General features: G+C 49.9%; 1 protein-coding gene across 3 annotated transcripts; it reads right to left on the bottom strand.

The window, feature by feature from the left end:
* Nucleotides 1-2,830: 2,830 nt before the first annotated feature.
* Nucleotides 2,831-9,647, bottom strand: RGS4 (regulator of G-protein signaling 4). 3 transcript variants are annotated; one of them, XM_010580885.1, is made up of 6 exons: nucleotides 9,185-9,647; nucleotides 8,861-9,065; nucleotides 6,213-6,317; nucleotides 5,166-5,227; nucleotides 4,243-4,409; nucleotides 2,831-3,707 (listed from the first exon to the last, which is right to left on the bottom strand). In XM_010580885.1, the coding sequence occupies exons 2-6, from the start codon at nucleotides 8,902-8,904 to the stop codon at nucleotides 3,456-3,458; spliced, it is 630 nt and encodes a 209-aa protein (XP_010579187.1). In that variant the 5' UTR covers nucleotides 8,905-9,065; nucleotides 9,185-9,647; the 3' UTR covers nucleotides 2,831-3,455. The 3 variants fall into 3 exon arrangements, with proteins under 3 accessions (XP_010579187.1, XP_010579197.1, XP_010579205.1); XM_010580895.1 differs by having other exon boundaries at nucleotides 8,861-8,984; XM_010580903.1 differs by lacking the exon at nucleotides 8,861-9,065 and having other exon boundaries at nucleotides 9,185-9,232.
* Between the last annotated feature and the right edge of the window lie 10,036 nt (nucleotides 9,648-19,683).

The following is a 19,683-nucleotide window of genomic DNA, read 5'->3' as shown; positions in this document are numbered from 1 at the left end:
AACCATTATATTTCTGGTAGGAAATACTTCATGTATTTTATCACTCTTGCTCTCATGAAATTTGGTATATGTATGAGCACTGTACACACGACATTGTACATCTATATCCCTATAGACATATACAAGTATACACACACATATATACATACTCCTAACACGGGCATCTAGAACCCAGTGAGTCTGAGAGCCGAAAAGCAGAGCGTCTGGATATCGTGCTTGGGGTCTGTCGCAGAGATGAGCATGCATGGCTTTAGCGCAGTCCCAGACCCCGCTGAGTGAAACCTTGGCCATCCACCCGACAGAAAGTGAAGCTGCATCTTCCAAAACGTCCTCTGAGATCACCCTGTGCCCGTGGCCCCCCAGTGCCCGCAGCCCCAGCGCATCCCGGCGCCCGAGCCGGTGCAGGAGGCAGGTCTCGTGCTCTCCGAGGGACCCCAACCCCTGCCGTGGGGCAAGGCAACCCCACGCTGCAACCAGGGTCCCCCAGGCATCAGGCGCTGCCTCCCTGCCTCCCCAGCGCCCGCTCCTCACCACGGGGACGTGCGGAGGAGGGCTCCCTGCAGCCGCATCCCTCGGATTGACGCTGGGGGATTGTTTCCTGTGTGTTTTCTGGTTAATTCGGTGACCCGGACCCTCGCACCTCACTGGCCGTGGTGTGATACACCCAGCTCTCCCTCCGCACGCTGAGGCAGGGCTCTGCCGGTGCTGCCTGGTCCCGGTCCTGGGAACTGCCGAAGGCTGCGAGGCAGCAGCGGGAGCTGCCCGCTGCCCACGGGTGTCCCAGGGGTCGCCTCGTCCTTGGTCACTCCCTGGAGGGTGCTGAGTGCTGCGGCCAAGGGCTGGAGCGAGGTCAGGAGGGAGGATTGGCTCCTCGCAGCCACGAGCAGCAGGTTTTCACTCTGATGTTCTCCAGGTGATTTCCATCAGAGATCTTCACGGGGTAAAGACGTGGGGCACTCGTGTGCATTGAGGAACTGGTTGTGTTAACCCATATTCTTGTACCACTCAGTAATCCACACATAAACATGTATTTCTGCTACTATCTCGATGGACTATTCATTTTGTCTCTTTGCACTGAAGGTGCAGCGTTTCCTTACCCCCTACAGGGCAGTCCCAAAACTCGCGCCCAAAAGCCCTGGCAAGACCAAAGGTCTCTAAGAGCTTCTGCTCCAACCGATGCGGTGGTTTCTCAGGAAACTGAAAAGGGAATGAAAGTATCACCCCAGGAGGCTGATCCAGAGGACACTCCCCAGCGCCAGCATGGCACGGGCACCCCCAGCCCCGCTGCTCAGGTGCTGCCCAGGGCTTCAGCTGGCAGAGTCGGCTCACGCTCCCGCAGCAGCCACAGGGTCTGCAGGGGCAGGGGCTGGGCAAGAGCCAGCCCTGCTCACCCCCAGCCATGGCACCTTCGGGCGGCAGCTCTGCACTCACGGGGTTTGGGACCAGGGACAGGTTGAGCTCTGAGCTAAAACGTGTTCCCCTCCGGAGCTCTGGGTGGAAAACATTTGCAGTGAGGAGGTGCTTCTTTACATACCCCACCTCCAAGGGGGCCTCATGCTTACCCCAGCCCCTCGGCAAGGATGGGTCGTCCCTGTGCTGAGCTCGCTGTCAGGCACAGCATGGACCCAAAAAGCCCGGCATCCCCCAGGCTCACGGTGCGGAGGGTGTCTGAAGGATATAATGGCTGTTTCATCTTTCTGTAATTTAAAACAACCTCTGAGTGAAGCCATTTGTAAAATTACTTTTTAGAGTAACCTTGGCCAACGAATTGGATCTCCGTGCATTTCCTTCGGTTCACACAATGGCATTTTAGAAGGGACTAATGCAAACATTTTTATTTAGAATGTATTCATCATTATTTAAATATCAATACAGTTTTTGCAATAGTTATCAAGAGTTCCCAGTACCAGGGGGAAACGAAACATAGCCACATGCTTGGCTATGTTCAGAGCTTTAGCAAGCCTCTCCATCTCTTAGCTGAACATGCAGGGTGGTATATGTCAGTACAATCAAATAAATACAAAATAAAGCAAATGTTAAAAGAGATGTTTCTCTGTGGGCCTGGAAGTGCCTAACGGAGAACCACAGCCTCCTCCTGCCATGTCAAAAGCCCGGTATGAGAACTGTTGTCTGGACTGGGATGCAGAGCGAGGAATACACGGTTTTCAGAGCAGCAATATCCAACTAAGGAGAGACCAAGGGCTGGGGGAGAGTGTGATACCTGGTACTGCAGCCCAAGACAGCAAGTCCTGCATCCATTTCTTGTGCCTCCAACTGCAGGTCAGTGCCAGTCCCAAAGCCCCCAGTGAAGGCCATGTCTAACCGCAGTGATTAAAAGTAAGCTGCCTTCCAGCAAAGCCCAGGAGCAGTAATGAGACTGACATGTTCCTCCTGCCATCTTCAGGAAAAAAGTGAGTCACGCTACTACTGAAATACAAACTCACACAAATAACATCCTAAAAAAAAAAAAAAAAAAACAGACTTTGTCAAGTACTCCTAAGCAGGTCCTTTCCTCCCCAGCTGTTGCGGTCCTATTCCCTCACAAACTGCTCCACACAAGCCAGGGCAGACAAACCTGAATCCAAATGGCACTCCCAGTGTCAGTAATATACACCCGTCAAGACTGGGAGAGAAGAACATGTTTCTGTTCTGCTCAGCTACAGTATTTAACCTGGGAGCATGAAGGACATAATTAATAATATATGAAATAATTAACCTCCCCCCAAAATAATAGCTCCATACAGCCCTAGGAAAGATCCTTGGCCAGTGTAAACTAGATGCTACAGAGGGAGAAGCAGCTGGAGGGGACAGCTTCCCTGCAATTGTGGCTGTGGTGATCGAGGGAGGCTGTTTGTCTGAAAAGTTTTGGTCTCCCTTCAAGAAAGAGTAGGAGCTCTCCCTACGTCTGATTACTGTAACGCAGCACAGCCCAAGTTCTGAGCAAATACTACTGAAAGCCTAGACATTTGGGAGCTATGTGAACAGCTAAGGACCACAGAAAGTCCTTTCTGTTTAAGCTTTTGCCAATTAGAAAGGGGAGACCACAGTCCCCAACGCTTCCCTTGGCTTCCTCTTTCCCCTGCTCCTTGCTAGGTGTCACACCGCAACGCTGCAAGCCTGGTCCCTCGGTGGGTAGTGCTGGGTCTGAGCCTGTGCTCCCCCACCGCCTCCCTGGGCTCGCAGGGCTCGCCAGAAACACAGCGGACATGCAATGATTGCACCCAGCTTTCATGTCAGACACAGACTCCAGGGCTCCTACACCAATGGAGTCAGAGGAGGGTTTGCTACACAAACTGAGCCTGGTTTGGGTTACAAATGCTGGCTGTTGCATGACATGGGATACAACTGGGACATTAGACAGCTATCGGAGACAGCTCTGTTGCTTCATGCCAATGAATGCTTTTGCTGCCGTATATTCTTGCAAGAGCCCAGCCTGCTCCTGCCTTGCTGCAGGTTCAGGCGCACTGAGAGATGATGTTAGAGTTGCAGTCTAAGGTGTGAGTGTGGCTTCTTTTGCAGTTTTCAGGCCCACAGCCAGCACCAGGCGGGCTGACCAAGTCCAGGTAGTAGGGGGACTTGAGGAAACGGCGGTAAGAATCCTTTTCCATGAGGGTGAATATTTTTCTCTGAGCCTCATCAAAGCAGGACAGTGTAGGCTCCAACATATTGTGGCTCGTCTTCTCCCGTGTGCATGAATCCAGGTTCACCTGTGGGCCAAAGGGACAGTGTAAGTAGGATCTGTCCCAGAAGTGGCTAGCTTAGGTAAGGGAAAATCGAAGCTTCTCTCCACCAAGTGTGCTTCAGCTGTCCTTGGTGGGCAGTTGTCCAAAATGGGTGTTTGACACCCTGTAGCCTTGGCAGAATCTGTGCAGCTGGATACCAACGCATCTCTGCTGCCAGATGAACCGTCAGGGGAGACTGACATATATGTCCCTGGGATGCAGCCAGCCAGGAAACTCGAACAACTGCATGGGAGCAGCTGGAACACCAGGAATCACAGTCTTCTTGGGCTTCTCCCATTTGAGTGTGCACGTGGGATGGCCACATGGTTGTAACTAAACCCACTTTCTCTCTATCCAAGTTTAATACGAAAGCAATAAAAATGACATCGTTTCCTTGCTGACTAGCAGAAAAGCAGCATCCTGCAACTCTTGTGAAACTACCAATCTACTTCCCTGCGCTGCTGGCCTGGTTCAGAATTTAGGGTAATACCTTTGCCCAAGAAATGTTCTGTGCACATACCTCTTTTGTTGCCTGCACTGAGATGAACTCATCATAGATCTTTCTGGCCTTGGGGCTGAGCTTGGCTGGTGACTTGGTTTTCTTGTAGTCCTCACAACTGACCCAGAACTCGATGTTTTCCTCACTGTACTCAGATTTGAGAAAAGCACGGAAAGCAGCCAGTCCTCCTACAGATTGTTTAGAGGAAAACCAAATCAGGTAAGAGAGTTGGTTCCTGGATAGTGATCCCCATGAACCCTAGCAAACAGCAATTCTGTGTTCTGCTTCCCAGAGCTGGATGAGCAGCTCCCCTGGGGCTAGCAGTGAGGATGGCTGCCTGCCTCCACGGCAGTCGCTCATGCATGCCGAGGGAGGCTGGAACTCAAGACAGGCCCCATGGGGATGTCACACATGGGTCCTCAGCTGCCTGCCCCCCCCACTGTGACCTTCACTGTCTCAACCAGGAGAACACAAGCAACTCACGCGTTCCCAGGAGGCCCTGAGGAGGCAGCCAACACACTCCGCAGAGTCTCAGGCCATGGGAACAGTGCAAAGGAAACCTCAAGGACATCAATGTAGCCTGGAACCGATGGGAAGACAAAGTCTCCCATGGGCTCAGCTGCAAAGAGTTTCTCCACTTTTTGGTTCTTGTTTAACCCACTGTTAACTGTGTGCCGCAGTCTTGCCCTCTCTGCACAGGGGCTAAACCAGTTGCTTTCATGAAAGGGACAGCTCAGCAGTAGGTCAAAGCCTCAACCATGACACATTGGCATTGTCCCTTGGATCTGACCAAGAGGACCCTTCACCACCCCTCCCAGAGGCCTATGTGGCCAAAGCAGCTACTGTGTGCTGCTCAGAGACTTAAGATAATGTCCCATACCCCCTCCAGGGACTGCTCACAGCACACACACTCTGCAGGCAGCAAAAGGGCCCTCTTTACTTACTGTCATGATGGATCAAGTTTTCCAAAGAGTCTGCCCATTTTCTGACTTCCTCTTGGCTAACCCTAAAAGGAGACAAAGGGAGAAACACAGGGAAGATTTAAGGGGAGTACAGAAAGGACAAATTTGGTTTTTTTGCTCAGCACCATTAGAAAATCTCTTTCTCTGATTGTTGTAAGAGCATACATGAGACACCAAGAACAAAGTGTCTGTTTGCTTTACAGAGACCCCTGGGATCCCAGATCTAATCTACAGAAATTCCAGTTTGCAATCTCCGTCACCAGCCATGGGCTGGAAAGGAATTTTCCTGGAAAAATTGTTGGGGATTTTGTGTTTATTTTGTGACTGGCTGCATCTCTTGCTGGGGCACAGACCTGGAGTCACTCTTATGGGTCATATCAGTGAACTCCAAAGAGCTGACTTCTTTAACCTGTCAGGGGAACAGTAGCTATATGGAAGAGAGAGTAACACGGGAACTAGAAACACATGGGGAACGTGGTAACACATCCTGCATTCATTCCCCCTACCATACCAGAACATCCTAGGGCTCATCTAGTCCAGGAGCATACCTTGGCCTTTGGAGTCCTCCTTGGAAAGGACACCATCTACTTGCACCTCAGTGAGAGCAGTGATACCCTGACAGGCTGCTCTCTCTGTTTTCTGTGCCAATACCTCTGTGCAGCTGTGTGGACCACCGCACAAATCCAACTCAAAGAGACAGCGATGCTGATTCTGCAATGTGTCAAGTCACACTGGGTCTTGTGATGGCGTTATTCCCCTGCGCAGGAGACTGCACAAGTCTTTCCATGTGCACATGCATATTGAATCACAGAAGTGTTGGCAGAAAGGGACCTCTAGTTCAACCTTCTTCATGGAAAGGGACTATCAATACCTGAGGACTTATATTACCACACTAGATTCAAACACACAGGTGTTCAGGAGGTACTGGGAAGCAGCAGCAGAAACGCTAATGAAGTTCAGCTCAGAGAAGGAGTAAACAACACGTTGCAGCCAGCCAGAGTTTACCTACATCACAGCATCTGCTCCTACCTCTGGCTTGAAGATACTTTCTCCTTCTTGCCCTGGGAAGAGCTGTAGTCACAGGAGTCTGACTTCTGTAGCAAGAAGCCCAGACGATACTTCATGTCTTTGGCACTGAAAGAAACAAATCAAGAGCAAGATGAATATCGTGTGTTACAACTCCCTCTGCAGCCTTCTCACCTGCAATAAGCTCCTTCAGCATTACTCAGTGACACAAATGCAGGTCACTGCTAGTGACTCCAGTGCTGACTTTCCACTCTTCACATAAGGCACATTTCTGTTACTAGACAAATACAACAAAGTCGAAGAAGTCATTTTTCACGTCCAACAGCACCATTTGCTTGCTGAGAAGGTCATCAGCCTGGAGGCAGGGCTGGCAAAGGGGGAAAAGCTGCTGTTTTCCTACTGTTTGCTTACAGTTAAAATATTGTGATAGAAAGGCATCATCGTGCTGTACATGTGTCACTTCTCCTCAAGCAGATTTGCCCAGCGACCAGTGTCTGGTTCTGACACCCTTACTAATCCTTTCCTGCAGCCCTTGCCATCTCCCCACCTCCTCACCCAGCTACGGGAACAGCATGGCCATGCCAGGCCACCCCACCAAGCAGCTGCCTGTGACATAGAGGGAAAGGGAAGAAGCAAAGGACTCGGAGCAGGACCATGGGGTGAGATCACGGGATGAATCAGGAGCTTCAGCACAACCAGCCCACACTGACTGCAAGCTACTCCCCTGCTCCACAGCAAGCTCCTACAAGGATGCATGCTTAATTTTGTTCTGCTTTCCTGCATACTCAGGACAATCATTTTCTGACAGCAACATCATCTAGGTATGCAGCTGCTGCTGGCCTCAGCGTCTCTCTGGATTTCCTTCCAGTTTAAGAATGAGGGCGTGGGTAAATCAGTCCTGCTTGCTCAGGGGTGCAAGCCCTGGCCTGCCGCAGGGTGCAACAATAGTCTGAGCAGGAAGTTCTTCTCCTGCTCCTCAGATCAGAGACTGGAAAAAAGCAAGAGGTTGTGCTGCAGGGCTGAGCTCCAGTAGCTGCTCAGCCTCCCAGCACTGCTCTTTGCTCTAGCCATAGCACCCTGTCAGCAGTCCCGGCCATATCTTATCTCACTGGTTGCCTGTGCTCATAAATGTTTCCTTAACAACTCCAGCAGTAGGGTGAGAGCGAAGGAAGCCCACAGCTTCTGTAGAGCTGGGTGCCTGTGACCAGGGCCAACATCCAAGCCCTGCCCAGGCAGACATCCGATACTCGGCGCTGCCAGACTCGGTCTGCCTCGCTCTCTCATGCTACTTGCCCCCAGAAGGAGACTGCTCAGGTCTGCAGGAGGAAACACGACACTGCTGCTTGCAACTTTCTGGGACAGAGGGACTTTCTTGGGAATCCTGGACAGAGGTTGTTAAAAGATGTGAACATTTTTTTTCTTTGCATTTTGTCAATTTTTTAATTTTTTTTATTTCCCCCATCAAATGTTCTTGCAAATGGGGAGGGGGGTGCGTGTCAATATTTTTTCCTCACATTTTCAGCACTCATTTTCAAATCCACCATGATCCGGGAGCTTTTTCTCCCAGGTGGGAGCAGGCTGAGTCTCACTTCGTGTTTTCCCAACCCTCTCCCACTGCACAGCCACTGGGAAGCAGCCTCAGGAGCGCTCCTGAAGGCATGAGCGGCCAGAAAGACAGCGCTGCGCCATCAGACCCCTGCAAGTTTGCATGGGCTGGATGAGCAGGGAGTTTTGTGGGGCCAGTGCCATTCTGGGGAGCTGGGCCACCCTGCTGGGGGTCTCCAGGCCCCACAACACCTGAAAGGCAGTAAAACCCCTCCAGGAGGGCTCGTGGCCCCCTTGCAAGTATAGAGACCCCCCCTCACGCTGGGCTGTGTCACTGAGGGCACGTTTGGGGGTGCACAGGCTCTGCTCTGCCAGCATGAGGGGTGCCTGGCTGGTGCTGCACACCGGGGTGCAGCCAGATCCTGCACCCACGGCAGGAGTACAGCTCAGCCCATCCTGATCGGCACCGCACAACAGGGGTATGGCCAGCCCCCCAGCAGCCCCACAGAGCTGTGGACCAGGGGTAAAGCCTGACCCAGCCCCTCACCATCAGTACACAGCCAGGAGATACAGGCTGACCCCACGCTGGCTGATGCTGCATCCAGATCTGCGGTGCCCTGGGCTGGCCTGCATCCCTGCCCACAGCCAGGTCTCTGGTCCTGCCAGGCTGGGTTTCTTCTGCATCTGGGATGCATTTTGGGAAATGACCCTCAATCTTTTTGATATACCGTCTGCCTTGCTTCCCCCTCAAAAAAAAATCAAGACAAGAAAATTCAGCGGCGAAAGTATTCAAAGGAGAAAAGGGGTGCAAAGCTTGCGGCAGAAGCAGATGACAGGAATATCAAAACACAGCAATGCTAAGAGCTGCTTGTTTTGCTGATGGGAAGGATGGGATTAGAGTTCCCACAGCTTAGTACAAATCCTTTATGCATTCTGCTTCTGACTAACAGACGGGGGAAAAAAAAAGCCTGTAAGCAATCATTTGTACGTAATCTTACACAAGAATCACAGCGGAATCTGCCACTTCTGCTTCACACAAAGTGCAATACATCAGCGTATCTCCAGACTAACAAGACCATTAACAGATGCTCAGAAATAAACAGTACCTTTTTAAGCAAGTGGCTGGCAGTGCAGCGAGTCCCTTGCACATCTTGCTCCCGAGGTCGGTTCTGTATTCCAGGAAAAACAACGCAGGAGCCGGCAGAGGCTGCGTGCGGGTCCTCCGCTAGTCTGCAGAATTCAGTCTCGTCTCTGAGCCAGCTGAGCTGCCTTGGCTCTGTTTTATAGCCTAGCCCAGACAGCCCAGCAGCACTGGGTGACCCAGTGAGGAGTCAGCACAGCAGCAGCACCCGTCCCCTTTTTGCCCACCCAAGAGGAAGAGGGTGACGTATAAGCCAAGACAAAGGAGTGAGTGGGATTCAAAACCTTACCAGAAATTAAGCTTGGTGTCTGGCTGCAGAGGTGGATTCTTTTAAAAGGACGGAAAAAGCTTCAGGGGCTTTCCTCTATTGCAAAAGGTGGAACGGTTCAGATAAAAGCTGGATGAGATTTTTCGAAGGGGCACAGACAGTAAAAAGGGTCAGAGAATCAATTCTGAGAAGTGAGATGAGCTTTGCTTGTTCCTCCAGCAAATCTCCTCTGTTTAATCTCCTCTGTTCATTTCCCCCTTCTATTTAAAGCAACCTGGGGCAAACAAGGGACGATAATTTTGAACACAAAAGGTTACAGTAATCCCAACAAATGGAGAAACCAGAGCTCTAAGGAAAGAATGGAAATACACCAGGGAACTACCGAGGCAGATGAGACTGTCCTGTTTTATTCTAGAGGCATGTGGATATACGCCTTTGGTGAGGCTGAAAAAAAACCTCTGAGGGGCATATCACTATTGGAATATAAAATGTGTGCGTCCCGGCACACACATATTTGCGGACAGCTCATGTATATGGGTAGGAAAAAGAAAGACAGGAGGCTGACAACACGGCTGCCTTAGGTTTATGGGTATCACTGTAATACCTTACTTCTCCATTTGCATTTACCCCTAATCAAAAGCCAGACCCTGGGACTCGGGGGTCCCCAAGTCTCCAAGGGAAGATGATTAATTAAAACAATAGGTATAACTGCCTGCCCAGAGAGGACTTTGTGGCAGTGTTGAGGCTACTCTGTGCTAAAGGATGAACCCACGGAACACCACCTGGCTGTGGGGATGTTTGGTGGTGACTGCACTGCCTGGCTCTGCTGTAGTCCCACAGGAAAGCAGAATGACTCCAGCTACACCACTTGTCCTCAGCCCTTGGAGGGTGCAGAAGGCAATTGCCACTCTGGAGAGAGAGAATTGGCTGGTATTTATTGAGCTGTGGCTCAGCACAGCCTGTACGATCATTATAAAAGAGGGGAAAGCTTTGGGCAGACAGACATGCATATGGTCTGCTGCACTTCAAGTTTTGCTCCTGCTGTGAAATAAAGAAGCTTCAGTTCAGCCGCAAGCTGTCTGCCCACGCTACCCACTGCTGCACTCCCTCTCCCCAGAAACCTTCAAATGCTTTGCCCACAACCTGCAGAAGTTGCAGGGTGAGCTTTTCCTTCCTGTGTGTTTAGAGTCTACAGCCAGCAGCACAGACAACTCAAATCCCAGACTAGTTTATCTGCCTTGGCATACTGCATCTTCTCAGATCATTAACTGTGCTGAAAGGCAACGCTCTAATTAACTTTAAAATGCTTTTGTACGAATGTGACTGTCCTGTTGGCAAACCTGAGGCAACATGCATGCAAGTCCTGTGCTGCTTGGACTAAAAATCAGGTCCAGCTCAGGGCAGCGTAAAACTTTAACTGAGTGAATCCCCTTGTGTTTTTAGAGTTGGTGAGTTACTAGGACTTGGGTGGATCTGTAGGAAGCAAATGAGCACTGGCAGAGTTGGTGCCAAAGCTCTCTGATGTCTTCTCTTTGGGAAAGAGAGAAGCCAAAGGGCTGAATATAGCCAACGGGAAAAAACTTAACTAATTAATTAATTGCTAAATATTTAATTTAATTAATTTAATTTTAATCTCAAACTTGTGTAATGTTACTGCTGTTCGTGTGCAACTGCAGCACATTCATTCAAGCAATTCAAGAGCTCAGCTGGCTAAACTGACAGCTCTAACCTTGACCTTAACCCTAACCATGGCAGCCAAAGCCTGACCTCCTGGCTCAGGAAGGTCCCAAGGGTTGCTTGCTAGGGCAGGCAACCTCTGTGCAGAACACAGAAATTCTGCAGTTTCTCTGCAAATTGGCACGTAACCAGATTTAGGAATGTCACACTTCTCTGTGGATTGTAAGCACATTCACTGTGTGGCTCTAATGACACTCGAATGCTGGTGTTGTCAGCATCAAGTCACCTCTGCATTCCCCAACTTCTGTGTGAGGATGCTGTAATAAGAAGTTTCTAACACGGCCTTCGCAATAACCAGGCCAAAGGGCTTTGCAACTAAGACCATTCTTCCTGGACTAGGTATGCAGACTCCTAGAACTGCTGCTATTGAAATTTCCCTTTTTCCAGTTCATTAACACAGACTGGTTCAGTCTGGCCCCCAAGCGAGGAGTTTGGGTTTGCATACTGTTCCTCCTGTAAGCTGTGTTTCCCTGCTGTTGCAGTTTAATATCCTCTTAGCTGCTCCAGCTGGTCCACAAACAGAAGTACCCCCTTCCATCTCTTACCCTTCACAGTCAGGCCTCTTCTCACATGGTACAGACTGTGCTGTGCTCAACACCAAAATCTCCTTCTCCCTGCCAGTTAGAGAAGCGGCAGCTCCACCACTGGTTACGCCTGTCACGTCACCTCTGGCTCACTTCACCTGTGGCGTGAAGAAATCAGCAGTGAGGATGGGCTGGGGGTGGGGGGTCCCTGGCCAATATATCTCTTGGCCACGCAGTGCTTCGGAGGCACCCAGGGGCTCATAGGAGACAGCACGATATTAAACGTCTGAGGTTCCCACTGTGGCATCCCTCTTCCCCCACCCACTCGTCCCTGCTGCATCCCCCGCTCTGCCTCCCCAAGCAGCCGGAGACAAGGCTATGAAACGGAGCTTTCCCTCCCACCATCACTGCAAGGGAAAAACGTCACACACATGTGCTCGCCCCCGTACACAAGCGCGTGTGGGATGTGTCCCTCGGCTCAGCTGCGGCCAAGCTGCGGGAGGAGGCAGGGGGAACGCTGCTTCGGTGGTCATTGCCCAGAGCCGAGCTACTACAGGCTGTTGCCCTCCCGACAGCGCGGGGCTCTCCTGCCTCAGTCCCTTCCCATCTCAGAGCAGCGTGCTGTGGGATGCATGAGCACACAAGGAAGGCGGCTGCTTTGCGTCACTGGAAACGGAAAAGGGCATGACATGGGAGCTGTGAGAATGTGCTGCTGGGCCAGAGCCTCTCCTGTCACTGCTGCCTTCCCCAGTCTGCTTTGCAGAGGCTAACGGTAGCCCACTCTTCCTCCTCTTCACGTCTCACAAAACCAGTCAGGCACCTTGGGATCGGGCTGGCAAATCCCCTGGGTGCACAGGGGGACACTGCACAGAGTATTGCCCATCTTTCTCATGGGCATCGCCATCCCAATACATGTCTGGCTCCCGATCTGCTCTGCAGACAGCACTGGTGAGGAACTGGAGCAGCTCCCACACCCCTGAGAAGCACCAGCCAGGGTGGCATTAGTCCCCAAGGCCCCAGGCTGCAGAAGCCCTGCATGGGGAGCTGCCTTGGTGACACTTCTGCCCACATGAGCAGCCCCAGTGCCAAGCCCTGCTGTGGGGAGGGGGCCTGGAGCTGTGCTGAGCTCCCCGACTTCCTTCTCCCATACCCCAGCCCCAAGCACTCTTTGCACAAAATCTCTTCCAGCACAACCACCCACCATTGGTTTCTTCTCCAGTACACCCGTTAGTGGGTAAGATTTCCTTCCAGTAACGAGGGCTGCATCATCTCCACACACACATGCGCTTTGATGGAATTACGGCTAATGAGCTGGGAGCAGAGCGCTCTGGAAGGACCATTTGGGTCTGAGTTTGGATGAATCAGCTCAGCACGTGCCTGTGCCTGACACTGCACGCAGCCACGTTTCCTTTCCCAGGGCACGGACTATGGCCTGACCTCTCTAAAAGACACATGGAGAGACCACGCTTGTCCCCACAGGGTCCCCCAGACAGCACTGGGATTCCCAGAAACGTTGTCCCACAGCATAGTCTGAGGAAATCGTTCTTTCCCATGTCTCTGCAATTCACTGCCCGACTTCATGTGTGACCACAGCCGTGGCCCTCCCAACCAGCCCCCAGAGGCAGCCTTTGAGGAGAGAGCATCTCTTCCTAAATTAACCCCGACAAGAGGGACGACTCACCAGTCTGCCACATGGTTAATTTGCTGGTCACACGGAAACCTTCTCAAGTGGATATACCTCCAGGCTGACCCAGTCACCGTTCTGCTTCTCTTGGGCAAGGCGAAGATGAACTTTTAAAGGCAAAGCAGCTTTGGTTTGTTGCTGTAGTTTCTTGCTGAGCCTGCTCCTCTCTGAAGCGATGCTCTGTAAACATCAGCACATTCATTCAGCACGTTCCTTAGCCCCAACTTCATATAATTCATACAACCAAACGTACAACTTGTACAATTTTCCCATGCTCTCAGGTGTTTTCTACTTATACATGCACCTACAACATCAGTAGATTTTTGTCATTTCTAAGTGCTTGGAAGTTCCTAGTAATTTGGGGGGGGTTGGCTGGGTTTTTATTTGCTTCAACCCTCAGTGTTTGGGCTGCCTACTTCTGTTACTACCCAGAAAAAATATTTCATCTTGTATCAAAGGAAGAATTTTGTTCAGCCCAAATGGACTTTTTTTTTTCTCCTGGTTCGGGTTTCCTGGTGAAATAAGTGGGTTTTTTTTTGTCTGGCTATTGTTCTTGTTTGTGGGCATCAGACAACAGAAAAAGCTGTAATTTGAGTAATTTGCTTTCCAATTTCCCAAATCTCTGCCTCATCATCCATCTTAACAGCCCCTTATATATTTCCTCTTAATCACTAAGAAAGTTTTGAATAACACTGGATCACAAACCAAGCCAACATATGCCTGTTCACTGATGCTTTCCCAACACTAAAAACACTTTGAAATGTCTCATTTAGCCACTTTTAGTCCATCTAATATGGATTTTATGACATTTTAAGCCAAATATTGATAGCAAGTCATATTCATTTATAAATCTATTTTGCCACCACAACTCCCTCATAAAAGCACTATTAAGCTCATTAGGAAAGGTCTATATTTCCATTAAATCACATCAGCTGGTATCAATTATATCACCACCTTTTCAAATGAGTCTGCTACCGCCCATACTAATAGTGCTTCTGCACTGATCAAAGGTTAATAGCTCTGTGACTACATAGCTCACTGCCTCTTAGAGCATGGCTTTCTTTCAGTCTCCTTTTATTCTAAAATGTATGAAAAAGGACCACTCTTTGTCCGGAGAAGTCTTTAGCCTATTCCTCCAAGAATCTTAGAGCAAGCCAGTTGCACTTGGTTGATATAAAACCGTATAGATCATCCCCAGGGCTGCATAGCCCCCAGGCAGGGACACACTGGTCTTTTGCGAGGGACACCGAGCAGATGATTCCACTGTGTCCCAGCTCTGCCTGCAGCTCCTCTGGAAGTCTCCCAGTGCCAGACCCCAAAGCTGCCGTTGCTTCTTCTGTCCCTGAAACGTGCCTGGGGGTGTGAAGCAGCTGGTTTTGCCCTGCCTGTGTGCTGCCAGCCCCTCTTCAGCCCACACACCCTGGCTGAAGCACGGCACTAGAGCTGGGGCTGCTGCTGCTGAACAAAGGCGGCTCTAGTGACTGCTCACCGTGAGCAATAATCTCACCCTTGACAGCAACCAGGTCTAAGTATTTTCACTCCATATTTTGACCTGATATAGTGTAACACAAATTTAGCTGCTGTTGATTTAAACACACAATTCCGTGTTCCATCATGTTGTTCTTTGCGAGCTGATTGTACTTACTATTTGAAGGTTACAGGGAAATCCCCTGTTGAGACAGGAGCTGTGATGGGCGATGGTGGCACAGCTCAGACTGACCCGTGGGCCCATCACTGCATTAGCTTACAGTCAGTGGTTTGCACACACCTCGCCTGGGAACCTCTCACTCGTGGGCCAATTGCTTGACCCGAATGTGCCCTCAGGTACAGGGGAGAGGGAGGCATAAAGGGAGGCAGGAGGAGGGTGGATGCGTCAGAAATTAAGATGCCTTTATGTACAGTGTACAGCAAAACCACTCATCATGCATTCTGCACCGTAGCAACCCAGGTGTGCAGTGACTTCTTTTCTACAGCTTTAGAAAGCCCAACTTTTTAATGTGATTGAGCTATCTTCTGCCTAGACAATTACTAGAGGATGCGAAGTTACAGGCTGCAAGGCTAAATCTTTTGTCACTGCAGATCCAGTGAGATCTACTGTCTTAACCTTAGATGGACCTTCCTTCCTTCCTTCCTTCCCTCTTATTTTTCCAGTGGCAGCTGAGCAGGATTAGAGCTGCCATACCACAAGAGCCCATGCCAGGGAACAAAGGCTAGAGCTTTATTCAGGAGTGCAAAGCCCAGGGGATGTTTTGTCAAAGGGGTCATGGCTCAGCATCCAAAGCACGTTGCTTACAGCTCTGGTCACAGTTTAGTTGTTTAATTCTCTAAGTCTGCTTACAAAAGGCAGCTTGGAAGCAGCAAGCATCTGTCAATGCCTGTCTCAAGGGTATGCCAGTTATTTAAAAGGTCATGTTTGACAAGTCTGCGGATGGGGTTGCAGAGCATCATGATTGCAGGCTAAAGAAACACAAAACCAAGGACAAGCACCTGCAGTGGAGAAACAGCATTCATTCAAAAGCACTGAGTGATACCAGCCTGCTGCACACAACGGCTGAGTTGACTTGGGGTAGAAGTAAACACTCTTGATGTGGCCCCAGCCTGAAGGGCAATTCTAAAAGGTGCCAGGTATTCAACGGATCAGTCAGCCCTGATGTGCAGCTAGTTTAGAAATAACAAAAAGGAAGCAGCAAATGAAACTGCACTGAAAACAGTTGATCTCAGCCTGAAGTTCCTTCGTCTGTGTCTTGGAGGCAAATTGGACAGAATGAAACTGCAAGTGGCAACATCCAATTAGGAAAAATGTGGAATTGCTACACTGGGAAAACATCACTTGCTGCAGAGGCTGATTGCATAGGAATGCATACAGTATATAACAGACATGCAAAGACTACTGGAAAACAGTCACTGCTCAGTGAGCACTGTTTTGCCAAGACCTCTTGCTATTTAAAATTTATGTTGCAGCCATGCTGAAAATCCAAGCAGACCTGAGCTTCACTGTGTCACAGAGGAAAAAAAAAAAAGGCAGAGAACGAGCTGTGAGCAAAATCTATGGCACATGGTACATGGCTGTGCCCTGCAGCTGATGCTCACAGCATCATGCTGAGGTGACAACATTAAATGCTTCATCATTTAGAAATTTCTGCTTTTTCCAAAAAAAGAAATAAATGCTCCATGTTGTTACATTTCATCCTTCTGAACTTCTCAGCTGGATGCAGGTGGCTGAGATCTTATTGCCTCTTCTGAAACCGTGTTTGCCTGTCTGTCTGGATGCAGGCTGGATGCTAAAGACTGCAATTACTGGCTCAGCAGGTGAGACTCCTGCAAGCTGCTATCCCAAGGCACATTTGTGCTTTCGTGTTTCAGCTAGAAATAAGTTTCAACACAGAAAGAAAAAATATGGGCTTCTACACCTGTTTTGAATCAAGACTCCAGTATCTGTAACTGGCTCATCTAAAACAGGATCACTTGGATCACACAGGAATCTGCCCAAGACCTACTGCAGCAATCCTTGAACTGTCATCCACAGAGGACTTGTGGTCCCAAGGATATAATGCAAAAATCAAAGGAGATGCTGCCTTGGATAATCTCAGAGATGGAGCCACAAAGGTACATTATGGACCTGGACTTTCTCAGGTCAAGTATGTTCAGATCCAGGGTACTGTTTGTGATCACTGGAGAGACAAGCTAGCTCTAAAGACAAGCATGGCTCTGGAAAGAGTTGTACTGTTCAGCATTATCATGGTATAAATTGACTGCCACCATGTACAAAGTGCTTTATATTCCATAAGTACAGAGTGTTTATCTTATTTGCACATCGTAGGAAATTGCAAGCCTCAGGTGAGGGTAGTACTGACAAATTGTTTCTCCATTTTGTGAAATAATGCTGCAGTCCCAGTCAGTCCAGCTTAACTTTACCCACAAACCCCTCACATGAGATTGCCACTCAGCCTAATTTCATGGGCTTGTCCCACCTGGAAAGAATTGCCAGGCACAGACCCTGGCTTGTTACATAGAGCACTAAATGCCTGTAAAAAACCTGCCCAATATCCCGTCAGCCAGCAAATCCTCCCTGGGCATTGCTTGTCCTCTCCCTCTGTCGCTGAGATAGCCTCATGCCATGACCACGCTGCACTCTGCATTCACCTCCGCTCTGTGAGACGTGTCCTACCTCTTTGCTGCCAGCAGACCCCAGCTGTATTCCTCCCTTGCCCCGTGAGCACCAGCATCTTGGGAAGATGTGGAGGGAAGGCCAGGCTGAGGAATAGGATGGAGCCACGCTGGACAAAAAATGGGAAAGGCTGGGGTCATGAGAGCTGGAAAGGAGGAAAAGAGTGGTCAGTGATGTACAGAGGGGGCAGGAAGCTATGTGAGAAGAGGGCCCAGAGATGAGCCATGGGAAAGAGGAGGACACATCCCATGGCATCTGGACAAAACAGTCCTTGGGAACACTGTCCAGCAGCGAAGGGTCTCCAGGGACACTCAGCTGTCTCTGGAGGGAGCATGTGCACGTGCTGAATGTCCTTGCTGCCCTGCAAGGGAGGTCCCTGAGAGCTGAAACCAGTGTCCCAGTGCTTTGGGACAGTGTGGTAGGATCTCTAGGGGAGCTGTGCCAGGCACAGGCCTCCAGCATGACCCTTCTGCTCAGCAACATCCCTAACTGTCTTTATTGTTACCTTGTGCTTGAGATTCATGATGGAGAATCACTTACGTTCTGAGTAAGAGCAGATAAAAATAGTGCTAATATAACAAGGATGCGAGATGAATTTACAGAGTGGAGCAAGAAAGCCCAGAAGCCCCTCACAGTCATTATACGCTCCCACAGCTTTCAGACGTGCTTTCAACAGCAAATGCTCTTGCTGTTTGTTAGGCAAAGAAGGAAATAGCCTAAGACAGTAGCAGATGTCTGGAAGGCTTCATACTGGAGTGATTTCTTTTTTTCCCCTCTCCCTTCAATATATCTCACTGCTATCCACCTTGTAACCCTGCTTCCTTCAACCAAAATATGTGGGGCTTAGCTGCCAGCAGGTGTGTAGAGCATCTGGTAAGCCATCACATCAAACTTTGCACTGGGAAAGAACAGACTGGTCACCTGTGATTTTCTAAGGCAGCATCAAGCTTCAATGAGGCATTTCTTCCATGTCAGAGACAGACGCTGCCAAACCCACATATGGCTTTTTTCAGGCTCATCCTCAGTTAGGGTGTTGCCACTTCTGTCCAGCGCAGAGGGTCTGTCCCTTCTGATGTGGGCTAGTACATCTGCAGCTAAACCTTTGAGTAAGCACTACGGATTTGTAAAATTTTTAAGCACTTGTTGATGAAAGAAAAGCAGAAGGCTCAGGAGGGGAAACAGCCAAAAGCTCAGGCCACCATGATGACTGGATCCCTGGTGCTCACACTCCTTCGGATGGTGTGACAGGTACTCCTGGCTGCACAGTGGCCCAGCTTCAGAAGGATGGGGTTGGGACATAGAAAGAAACCTACTTGCACCACACCAAACTAGCTGCCTAAGCCCGGCTCGCAAGCTGCAGGAGCTCCGAGTTTAAGCCTTATCTTAAGAAAAAAGGCCATTTGCACCTCAGAGTCCAGCCCTTTGAATCAACAGGCCAGGGTGACACCCTGCCCTGGTGCCGTCTCTCACCCGTCTCGCACCCACGCTGGCTCTACCTGTGCTCTGCTCCCCACGCAGCGCTGCACAGACCCTGAGCAATCCCTGCCCCGCTCTGAGGCTAATGCGGAGGAAGTGGCTAATTTAAACACTCCGCATCATTCTGGAGGCTTTTGTGGGTGCTTACCTCTCCTATTCTAATAGACAAGGGCTCTAGGGAAGCTACCTTGCAGTCTGAGCTGTATTTAGAGTGACAGGCAGCTGATGCAAAACAGGCTCAAAGGCAGTTTGGGAAAGATAAGTTGGGTAGAGAGAGGCCTGGCTCACCCCTCCCCATAGCCGTAATAAATCATTTGATGTGTCCCTTCTCTGCACTTGATCACGTTCCTGCTGCCTCTGTGATTCATATTATGCAACTGATTGACTTTGCAAGATATGAGAACAAAGTGTCTCCTTGCCCTGCTCCCTGATGCGCATTAAGTGTGTTAGACTGGAAAGCTGAAGCAGAAATCAAAACAAGCCTTCAAGCTTGGTTTCTCGGCTAATCACCAGTGCTCATATCCTTGTTACGGTGAGGGACTCTGTGCTACAGTAATCTAAAGGCACCATCCTGGGCATGCTTCCATTGGTCTGCAGAGCTGTTCGGTTGCAGCTTCCCAGTGAGGACTGCGACACTTCCTGTATCAAGCAAAAAGTTGTGTTCCAACAAGATTTTTCTCTTCGAGCGTTAATGAGCAACTCCTGAAGCAGCCTCTGATCAATGACATGTGAAGGAAGTAAGCCAGGAGGCACAGAGGCCACCTGTCTTGCCAGCTGCATCCCAATCACAAAAAGTAAAAAAAGTCATGGAGGAAAGAGTGGGACCAAGGGCCATCACCTGCTCAAGCAGTGCCATAACCCTGAAAGCATGGCTCAAGGTATTTCTCATGAAAGCTCAGACTGCTCCTGCTCACTGAACTCACTGCCCTAG

This window comes from Haliaeetus leucocephalus, unplaced genomic scaffold (genome assembly GCF_000737465.1).
Source record: "Haliaeetus leucocephalus isolate CR32 unplaced genomic scaffold, Haliaeetus_leucocephalus-4.0 Scaffold76, whole genome shotgun sequence".
NCBI lineage: Eukaryota > Metazoa > Chordata > Aves > Accipitriformes > Accipitridae > Haliaeetus > Haliaeetus leucocephalus.
The sequence above is the reverse complement of the archived record's forward strand: the minus strand, read 5'-3'. Positions and strand labels throughout refer to the sequence as shown.

Excerpts from the sequence above, each read along its gene's own strand:
- RGS4 (XM_010580885.1), bottom strand. The coding sequence starts at position 8,904 with ATGTGCAAGGGACTCGCTGCACTGCCAGCCACTTGCTTAAAAAG. Across the intron at positions 6,318-8,860 it reads CCAGCCACTTGCTTAAAAAG|TGCCAAAGACATGAAGTATC; the intron begins GTACTGTTTATT and ends TGTTTCTTTCAG. Across the intron at positions 5,228-6,212 it reads AAAGTATCTTCAAGCCAGAG|GGTTAGCCAAGAGGAAGTCA; the intron begins GTAGGAGCAGAT and ends GTCTCCTTTTAG.